The sequence below is a fragment of the Diospyros lotus genome, chromosome 5 (assembly GCF_014633365.1).
Source record: "Diospyros lotus cultivar Yz01 chromosome 5, ASM1463336v1, whole genome shotgun sequence".
Lineage (NCBI taxonomy): Eukaryota > Viridiplantae > Streptophyta > Magnoliopsida > Ericales > Ebenaceae > Diospyros > Diospyros lotus.
The window spans coordinates 36,530,925-36,542,355 of record NC_068342.1 but is presented as its reverse complement, the minus strand read 5'-3'; the positions used below and the strand labels follow the sequence as shown (position 1 = coordinate 36,542,355).

At 33.7% G+C, this 11,431-nt stretch overlaps 1 protein-coding gene across 1 annotated transcript; it reads right to left on the bottom strand.

Moving 5' to 3' along the window:
* Positions 1-3,818: 3,818 nt before the first annotated feature.
* Positions 3,819-10,704, bottom strand: LOC127802579 (bifunctional dihydrofolate reductase-thymidylate synthase-like). The gene is made up of 12 exons (XM_052338464.1): positions 10,588-10,704; positions 10,402-10,440; positions 9,187-9,628; positions 8,704-9,106; positions 8,534-8,578; positions 8,307-8,372; positions 6,648-6,706; positions 6,492-6,566; positions 5,208-5,373; positions 4,969-5,092; positions 4,586-4,692; positions 3,819-3,908 (listed from the first exon to the last, which is right to left on the bottom strand). Exons 3-12 carry the CDS (start codon positions 9,612-9,614, stop codon positions 3,819-3,821), a joined length of 1,563 nt encoding a protein of 520 aa, XP_052194424.1. The 5' UTR covers positions 9,615-9,628; positions 10,402-10,440; positions 10,588-10,704.
* Between the last annotated feature and the right edge of the window lie 727 nt (positions 10,705-11,431).

The following is an 11,431-nucleotide window of genomic DNA, read 5'->3' as shown; positions in this document are numbered from 1 at the left end:
TTCTTTTCTTCTTCTTTTTTTTTTTTAAATTAATGTTTCTGATAAGGTAATTAATTGTTAAAATAAAAGCTAATAATGGTCCAGATTACACTTTATATATATAGATATATATACTATTTAAGTGTAATTTAATAAATTTAAAAATAATATAAATATTTTTAATATAATTTCATTGATTTAAAATTTTTTTAGACAAGTGATTTAAATGCTCTAAGGTTGAGCTTTATATATATAGATAGGTTTTTTTTTAAAAAAGAATATTTTCTTTTTTTAAGTGGGAAAATATATTTGTTCATTTTAGCTGAATAAAATAAGTATGTTGTTGAATTTTAAATTTGTACATAATTAAGTACTTAAATATTTTTGTGTTTAATTACAATTTACATCTTGGTTCTTATGAGCATATTTATGGGAGAATTTCAAATTTTGAAATGAACAAAATTGATAGTAAAAAATAGTTAGGGTGCGTTTGATTGCAACGGTGGAATTTGAGTGGAAAGAAAATGAATTTCAGAGAATTAAATTACCTATAATTAAATTCTAGGGAAAATATCAATTGGATGCGTTTGATTGGTTTAATTTTTTACTTAGAAATTACCTAAAAATAAATCAAATATATTATACAAAATATTCAAAAAACCAAATATATATACAAAAATATACATACACACACCCAACAAGCTAATTGTAGATCTCATCAAAGCCATACATACACACACCCAGCAAGTTGTAGTGCCCATTGCCGATTGCAGCGCCCATCGCTGCCGCCATCGTTGGTTGTAGCGCCCATCGGGTATCTCTCTCTCTCCCCCATTCCTCCCAAACCCACTTCATCTCTCTCTTTCTGGATCTCCCAAAATGGTTTTCTAGGCCGGATTCTTACTCCTCCTCGTCTACTTTGGAACAATGAATGTGTCCCGCACCGATGACTCCGACTATGGCGTTGTAGCCTTCACCATCGTGGTGCGCTTTGACGTGGACTCCTTGCATGCTCACGGCGTCTCGGCGTGCAACGGGCAGGTCGACAACTACATCGACGATGAAGAAGAGTTAATGTTGGATTCGGTGGCGGCGCGACGATTCATGGAAGAGAGGTAGAAATACATCAGTTATCGAGGGATGAGGGCTAACATCGTGCCGTGTTAGCCGTCTAACAATTGCAACCAGAGAAGGGCGTCTCGACGATGAGGGTGATAAGGGCTAACAACTACAACCAAAGAAAGAGGATTAACCCTTACAACCGCCGCTACAGATCGATGGTTCCCAGTCTGGAAAATAATTTATCTTCTCCCCTTAAGAATTTATTTAAGGGTCACGTGACCCTTAAGTGAGAATTTAATTTACCTAAAAAATTAGGCAATCAAACACCACAAAAATTATAATTTAGATAGAAAATAATCATTTTCTATAAAAATGTAGCCAATCAAACACGCCCTTAGTGATAGTGACATGATTTGAAATACATAACATATATAGCATAAGCATAATATTTTAGAAATTTATAATGTTATATTAATCTAACGCTTCATAAACATAAATTCAATCAATGATTGAATTTTATTCAAACACTAATGCTAAATTTAGCTATTGTTTTTTTTTATTATTATTATGAAAAACCTATAACTCTCAATAATAATCTATTTTTGGATGATTGAACTTAAAATTTTTCAAAATTATCACATTTTAAATAATTGGACGGCTAAACTACGTACGATGATGACATAATAATCTAATTATTAAACACTCCAAACACATAACATTAAATAATTGATTTAACTAAATTGTGAATACACAGTTAAACTCGAAATGTAATACAACTAATAGATGAATTAGAAATGCATATCCATAAACAATAATCATAATTGCACTAATCAAATTTATCCCAATCCTCATTTCTAATCAAATGAGGGTTTTTTTTTCCCTAATGGATTCTATCTCGGTCAACATAAAATTTGAGGATTATCCTTTACACCTTCCATATACAATTTTGCTAAATTTCCACAAGATGCTAATTACTTCCATATACAATCTTGCTACCATAATTAAGTACACTAGGTAATAACATAAAATTTGCAAGATGATTACTTCCATATACAATTTTGCTACCATTTGTGGAGGAGTTCACAAACAAAGCACACTAGGTCATTGCATATAATTAATTTGCACAACATGAACACATACAATGTTGATACCATATTAATTATGTATATATGCAAGGAATAAGGAGTTCCACAAAACAAAGCACACTAGGTCATTACATATAATTTGCACAACGTGAACACATACAATGTTGATACCATATTATGTATGCAGGAATAAGGAGTTCACAGACAAAGCACACTTAAATTATTACATATAATTTGCACAACATGAGCACATACAATGTTGATACCATATTATGTATGCAGGAATAAGGAGTTCCACAAACAAAGCACACTAGGTCATTACATATAATTTGCACAACAAGAGCACATACAATGTTGATACCATATTATGTATGCAGGAATAAGGAGTTCACAAAGCACACAATAACATAAAATTTGCACAACATGATTACAAATAACATAAAATTCTCAGGTGCCATGCATATAATATTTAGGTATGTCCATATAACGATACTTAATTTGCACGGAAAACTTTCGGCTCGCTGCATCCTCCAGGTACCTCTGCCTGCACCATCAAACGCTCTCAGTGAGCAAACTTATTTTCGCCAATCCAATTATGACTGAAAACACTAATCAGATTTACAAGCCACTAGAAAGTTAGAGATAGCATATGAAATTTAAAATCTGTTTTAGCATTGTAACACATTACGCAACAATACACATTCTGAGCTCCTTTTGACAGCAAAGGCAAATAGAAAGGCAAAACGGGGGAGAGAGAAAAAAAAAAAAAAATGACCTTAGATCAAGCAGTTGGCTTTTCACCTCCAAATGCCACTATGGAAAGATCATGTTTTCACCTTTTCTAGCACACTGCACTTAATATATAGTCCTTACTTCATACATCTGCAGGCTCCACCTTTCATTTCAAGCAACTAGATGTAGTGCCTTTCAAACGAAATTCTTTGCAATCAACTCAGAAAACAAGACTCCTATAATCGTAGGGTGTATTGTCTAAGAAAGGGTTACATTACTATATTAGAATCTCCATTGAACTTTTTTTTAAAACATTTATGACAGGTAGCTAGAACCTTTGCTAGACATAAAAAGTAATTCCATTTTAATGTTTCTACTAAATAAATGTACGCATCATATCTACCCTATGCTGAGACAGTGAACCCACCTTGGCATACAAATATTCTGGAATAAGAGAAAATGTTAATGAGTGAGAGGGATGCTAACAGTGAAGTAACCTGATGTACTTCGTGAACTAAATTTCAGCTCATGTCTATTCAATTCCACGCCATGCATGCAAGTTTAGGCAGGTCCAGTACACAGTTCAGTTGTTAACCACAAAAGCCCAGGTTATATCATCTTACTGAAAAAGCTTAAGATTGCTAAGGCAAAGATAAGTGAATTCTTTTATAAAAATACTACATTTTTAAAACTTATTTTAAAAGATAGTACAACTCTGAACTGCACACCATATACCTTCAGTTGAATTGATTAACTTGCGACTAATGAATCTCTTAGAAGCAAAACTGGAAAGGCAATAAGTTAATATAATCTAAGAGGATCTGAAAAAAGTAAAAGGGAGAAAGATCAGGTTCTTGCCTTTAAAATGAGAGCACCCATGTTCAAAAGAAACAGCCTCTTGAGTACTCTCTCCAACATATCTTTCCGGATTGGCAGTAACCCATACTGCCACTTTCATTTCTATTTCATGGCAAGGTCATAACCGACAAGTGAGAAATCAGACACAACAAAGGAGTCTATATCCTTCTTCTTAGGATTGATCTTCAAAACCTATATTTTGAAAAAGTATTCTTGTTAGGATGTAAACTACAGAATCAAGAAAAGGTGAAATACAAGACAAGGAAAATGAGATAATATTTCTCCAAAAGGAATGCGCCAAACGTTAAATAATAAGAAAACATTATACGATAAATTAGAAAGGCTGTTCAGTTGCAGAAAACATTTTCTGTTTTCTAACTCAATTTTCTATTGAATAATTGAGTCTCTCATTAGAAAATACAAAATTCAGTTTTCTGATTTTGTAACTTTATACTATAAATTAGAAAATATCATTTTTTATGTTTTCTAAATTTTCTGAAAATGAATGCTATCAAGCTGAGAATTGAAAATGCCTCAAATTCTCATTAATGAAAACTGCTGTATTTCAGCCTTTAAATACATCTGCCATCTGCTCTATCTACCCTAAATTACTGTACACTTCCCACTGCACCTAACTAATCCATATAAAATGAAATATAACAACATAATTAAGTAGCAAAACTAATACAAAATTATGTTTATTAAATGCTATGACTTTTTAAAACATAAAATATTAGGACATCTTTAGTTATAAAATTGGAGTTGAAAACTAAAAAGTATTTTCTAAAACTGAATGGGGCCTAAGTCTTCTTATACGTACCTTTTTTTGTGTGTGGCTAATTGGCAAAGGAAAGGCTGGTTATACTTACTGGAAAAGGTTTAGGGAGCATTTTAAGCTGCTCCTGCAGAGGCCTGACATGAGCACAATAGACATGAGCATCCCCAAGAACATGTACAAAATCACCGGGAACAAGGTCTGCACAAATAAAGAGTGATCAAAACAAATAATCTATATATATAACCCAATGTCAAGGTAGTTCACACCAATCAGACTAATCTACATAAAATAAAGGATACGGTAGAAACTGATACTGCATATTCTTCAATTCATCCAAGCAAGATCTTCGATATGATTATGTTAATGAAAAATAGAAGTATTATGAGATGATAATATGCCACGCAGATCCTATGGTTTTAAAATATTCTGATAAGTAAGCTCAGAAGTGGTTATAGTTGAGTGATGAGTGCATACCACAAACATGAGCAATCAAGCATGTCAAGAGAGAATAAGAAGCAATGCTAGATGGCACGCCAAGACCCATGTCAGCTGAGGGCTGAAATATTTGACATGATAACTCCCCATTGGCGACATAGAACTGCTAACAGATAAAAAAAAATAGAATAGAATAAAATAACGAGGGCATGATAAGCAAAAGGACAACTCTTGACAAATTGAATTAACAAAAAACGGTGATGAAATTTAACAGTAACCTGCACAAACATGGGGCAAGGCGGAAGTGCCATTAATTTGCGGTCAGACGGGTTCCAATCCGAGAGAAGAATCCGACAGTCATCTGGTCTGTTCTTAATCTTGTCAATAACATCCAACAACTGATCAAACCCCTGGCCTTTGTAGTCCGCATGCATGTTTGTGTAGCTGTACATCAGAAGTTCCATGGATACAAAGTGAAAAGGACAGGTAGATATGATAAAGTTGGAATGCTTTTTCAAACTTAGATATAAAATAGCTAAGATAAAACTGTTTGTTAAATACATTATAAAATTTCTATCACATTGTTGTTAAATTTTTTAAAATTTATATTTTTTTCTTTTCATATGTTTGTTAAATACATATGATAAATATCGAGATAAAGATATTTTTAGTAAAATGTCTTTATTATCAAATTCATTCAAAATTGTATGTTAATATAAACAACAAATTTATTATTAAAATAATATTTTATGATTATCGTGAATTGTCAAAAAAATAAAAAATAAAAATAGTATTTTATTTTTTATTTTTAAATCCATGTTCAAGAATATTTCTAAAAAGACTTAAAAATAATTATTAGTAGAATTATAATAATAAAATATTTTTATTATTAAAAATTACCAAAACATACTTTCATATTAAATAATAAAATATAAAATTAAATAAACTAATTTAAAAAATAAAAAGAAAAAAAGGAAGGAGAGGAAGATCAAATGAAGATTGAAGGAAGGGGAAGATCTAAAAGATCAGTGATCGGATGATGAAGCCAATGGCCAGCGTCGAAGGACAGTGAAGTGAAGGGGAAAGATAAGTGAAGTAGGCAAACGAGACCAACGGTGAAGGGAAGGGAAGATTAGTGAGCAGGAATAAGAGACCAATGGTAAAGCGAAAGGAGATCGGTGAGAAGATGAAAAAGAAGATGAGGAAGAAGATGAAGAAATTGGTGAACAAGGAAAAATTCACTGGCAAGGAAGAAGATGAACATGTGAAAAGAAATAGGTGAGGATTTTATATAAGGGTATATGAGTAATTTATATTTATATATAAAATAAATTGTCAGATAAATTTATTCGAGGGAGTTACATAAATTTATTTGTAAAAAATCAAATAAGAGTTACGTGAGAGTTTTTTTAAATATTGTCAAATATGTTAAAAAATAAAAAAGTCTGAAACACTTCTCATATTTTATTTTTTTCATCTCATATTTTAATTAACAAATATTACCTTAAAAATCTAAAATAAACCAACCTAAAAAGAAAAGAGGAGAGAGAGAATTCTCCAACCTGGCACCAAAGTGTCTCCACTGGAAACCATAAACGGGTCCCAGGTCACCTTCTTCTCTATCAACCAAGCCAAAACTGAAAATAGAACATACAAATTATATAGAGCATAATTTCACATAAGAGTAGCACTACACCTTATCTTAGCTCTGTACTTGCCTATTGAGGTAGTCGAAAGCATTGTCATCCCATGTCTGAATGCCTTTTTCCTGTAGGACCTGTTAACAACTCAAACTTGATATACAAATCCAAATCCAAATCCAAATCCAGCAGAACTCAATATATATGGTTCCATTTGATCTGCCACATTGTTTAAAGGCAGTAAAGAATTCTTTATATGGACATCCTACCAGGCAAAAGAAAAAAAAAATGAAGATAATTTAATCTTCACATGAAACTGAGTTTTTTTTATTAAATTAACATTATTTTTTTTAAAAAAATTTTACAAAATTATCATCAAATTTGAGATTTTTACTAAATTAGAATCGGATGTCAATTGAGCTTAGGTCAAAAGAGACCCGCCAATCTAACTAGCGGGTCTCCCCAACTTGTTTTTGTCAAGTGTTGACAAAAAAGTTCAGTGTTTAGACGGTCAGGGGACACCATATTAACTAGTAGTCAAGCAAAGGAAACTCGCCAGTTAAACTAACGGGTCTCTCTTATTCAAGTTTTAGATGTCAATTCACCAAATTAACTAGCACTCAGGCAAAGAAAAACCTACCAGTTAAACCGGCACATCTCTTTAGCTTGAGACTTGGATGCCATTCAATACAACTATAGTAAAAATTCAAATCCAATGCTAGTTTGGTAAAAAGAATAAAAAATAATGTTAATTTAATAAAAATATTCTATGAAACAGAAATTTCTTCTAATACTACAGATTTTTAACACATTCAACAATGCTGAAATAGAAAGATTTTTCTAAACCAGGCATCTCACGCAGTCTGTAAAAGGCCCTCGGTTTTTTGCACAAAATTCCTACCCATAGCATCTCCAAACATTCCTCACCTCTAGCCAGAAAGTTTTTGCTCTTTACACATTATAGCAGTATTACAACTTCAGCTTTAAGGACAGCAGTGCAGTAAAACAACTCAGACAACAAACTACAAGTTACGAGTGACCACACCCCTAACCAACATAGTTGATATCCCCTTCATGTCATGGACAGACCCTGCATCAAAAAGCTCCAAATAAGGACAAAAAGATTTTCCATTCATTTGAGACCACAAATTATCTAGGTTCTGAGAAGAAATGAAATCCACCAAAAGCCACGTTAATAGTATAGTAGCTAAGAACTTTGTGTGATCTACACATGAAGTAGAAGTTGATATTCACATGAAATGTGCAGGACATGATGCATGAATTACGAAGTCCAAGTTCCCAACAATCATCTTAATTCTAAACTATATAGTTGCTGATATAAGTGGAGATTTCAAATATTCTGATACTACCAGAAGCATAAATCATCGGTTTGAACAACGTCCTGCACCCCAATCTCTCTCTCTCTCTCTCTCTCTCTGCTTGAAAGCCAGGGGACCAGCAAACACACAGAAGAAGCTGCCCCAAGAGCATGCACCGAGCTACAACATGGGCATCAACCTCCAAAACAGAGAGAACAGATGGGACAGACCAGCCATCCACCATCGATGGAACAAGACAAACACTAAAATTGAAAAGACCACACAAGAAACAAGAAGAGGCAAACATGCACAGCAGGAGGCCAAAAATAAGAATAAAAAAGACACAAAAACAAGCCAAAGGTCTAAGCAAACACCTTTAAGACCTAAAATGCACAAACAGAAAATGCTGAACAGTTACCTTGGCACTTGTTGAGCCACTGATGAACCAAAGTAGCTCCTCTACTACAGCATGCCAAAATACTTTCTATATACGAAAAATGTCAAAAGTATGTGTCAAGCTATGTGACAGAATACATAAAAAAGTATTCTCTTTTTCTATGAGCCAATACTGATTGACTATTACTAACAAACTAATACAATCAATATTTGCAACTAGAAAAAAAATATTTGAACATAGGGGCATACCTTAGTTGTAAGAAGTGGGAAAGATTTTCGAAGATTGAACCGCATCTGTGCAGGGAAAATTGGAAGGAACATAAAAAATCTCTATGTATAAACAGTGCATCACTAGCATTCTTCAGAATTGAGGACATTCTGAAGACATGATTGTCCATACAAAATGAAATTAACATTACCTGGCACCCAAATTTTGATGACATACGAATCCCTGTTCCATTATGTTTAAGGGTGCCATTTGAAATGATATCATCAACTAGTCTCAAATACATGTACTCCTCATGCTTCTCAAACACCATCTTAGGCAGTAAGGAGAACTTATTCACCTCAAAATTACCGGAAACCAGGCTACTCACAGACCGACCACCAGTTTCATAAACAGGTGCAACCGAAGAGTTCTTCACACGAACATAAGTAGTGAAAGAATAGCGAATGTTTTGCTCCATGTCCACTAAGGGGAAGGATGAGTACCATGGCTGAAATTCAGAAGCATCAATAGCCGGGATGAAAGTGTCACACTCAATGTTTGTCTCAATTTCGGTGATGTGTATGGCATCACATTCAGGGGCGTTTAGCATCTCCCTGCATTTGAAAGAGATGGGACCGTAATGATAAAAAGGAAGAGAAACAACCCAAAAGGCTATGAACAACATGAAGCGCACCTTAAAATCTGGCCACCTCCAATAACGAACACTTTCTCAATTGACAGACAATAAGGAAATGATGCTAATAACTCCAAAGCAGAAGATACGCTTCCACAAATAATAACATTCGCAGCAGTTGCAATATCAAAGCTTCCAGAACGACTCAGAACAACATTAAGGCGGCCAGGTAGAGGCCGATGCTCCAGCGGAATACCGTCCCAGGTTTTTCTACCCATAATTACTGCATTCTTTTTCACAGGAGCTAATGTTTTCAATGTAATGTCGTTGAAAAACTTGACGTCAGAAGGCAAGCTCCAAGGTAGTTTCCCATCCTTCCCAATACCCATATCTTGAGTTGCAGCCACAACAACTTGGTAAGTCCTTCGTGGATCAGGACTTGTCTTGATTCTTCCATTAGGAATATCCACAATGTCATTACAAGCCATGGCGCAATTAAAACCTGAAAGAAACTCAAATATGATGGCTCACAACAGAGATTGAGCAACAAAAAATTGTGGAAGCACAGCCCAATCTGATATTTTTGAACAGGTGAGAGAATATATTTATTTTCTATCATCAGAGAAATTGTAGAACAACTATATACCAAAAAGAAAACACACTTGTAAACAATATATTGAATGAGAAGAAAAAATTATGCAATCAACACAGAATTTGAGAACACTCCAAAACTTTGAAAATGCTGAAGTTCTAATAGCCATTGACCCCAAATTTGGAAATGTATGGGAAACTAGCCTCATCAATTGTATGTTCCTAGGACAGTAATGAGTTTCCATAAAACTAATTCCAACGAACATCACAGCAACAACAATGATAGGGAGAAAGAACTTCCTGAATGAAAGAAGACCACAAGGAACGTGTATCTATAAAGAACTTCCTGAATGAAAGAATGACATTGAACAACCGATTTTCAGCAAATGAATCAAAATCTCTACCAACAACGGAGAAGATGAGAAGGCTAATATCTTTTTTTTTTTTTTTTACGCTGAGAAGGCTAATATATATAGATGCAGAAAGAGCATGCCGATCAGAGAGTGAAGCGCGCGGCGTATGATCTCTTCGACTGTTCGGGAGCCGGGGAAAAAAAAAAAAAAAGCAAACAGCAACAGGAGTAAAGACTGACATTGAACAGCCGATTTTGTGCAAACTAATCAAAATCTGTACGAACAACGAAGAAGATGAGAAGGCTAATATCGAAGTGCGGAAAGAACATACCGATCAGGGAGTGAAGCGCGCTGCGTACGAACTCTTCGACTGTTTAGGAACCGGAAAAACAAATGAGCAAACAGCAACAGGAGTAAAGAATGACATTGAACAACCGATTTTCAACAAATGAATCTAAATCTCTACAAACAACAGAGAAGATCAGAAGGCTAATATATAAGTGCAGAAAGAGTATACCGATCAGAGAGTGAAGCGCGCGGCGTACGATATCTTCGACTGCTTAGGAAGCGGAGATCGTGAGAAATCGGCAAGTGGAGTGGAGTGAATTGGGACGGAATGGCTTGAGTTCGTAATTTGTGTGTGTCGAGGCGGTGTAAAGTAGAGTGCTTACGAAAACAAGCAGCATAAAAACCGGATTCGAACTCTCCCCTCTCCAAGACAGCTCGTAGAGAGGGAGAGGGAGAGAGAGAGCGGTGAAGAACACAAGAATCCAAATCGAAATCAGCTACTGGTGACGCATAGTGGCGCCAAAGGCGTGTCGAAAGAATGCCGTTGCTTTCCGCTTGATTTATCGTAAATAAATAAATATGGCGTAATAATGATAAATAAATACACATATTCATCAATCCCTGTTTGCTCACAAAATATTTTCTTTTTCTTTTTTTATTTTTATTTGAGTACTATTTGTTAATTAAAATATAAATCTAAAAATATAAGATATAAAAAATATTTTAAACTTTTATCTTTTTTAATGTGTTTATTAAACTTATCTGACAACTTTTAGAAAAGAAATTACGTAACTCCTTATTTAATATTTATTAAATATGTTTATCTTTTTTCTCTTAAAATAAATATATCTTGTATCTTATAGATAAGAAAAAATAATATATATATCTTCCAGTACATTCTAAAAAATTTAATAAATAGTTTAATAAAAATCTTAAAATGCTTCACAACCTTATTTTGAATATTTTATATTTTGATCCGAAAAATATTTTAATCTTATCTTATTTATTTTAACAAACCCTAGAAAACAAAAATTCTCATTTTTTTTACCTGAATAAATATATGTTTATTGTAT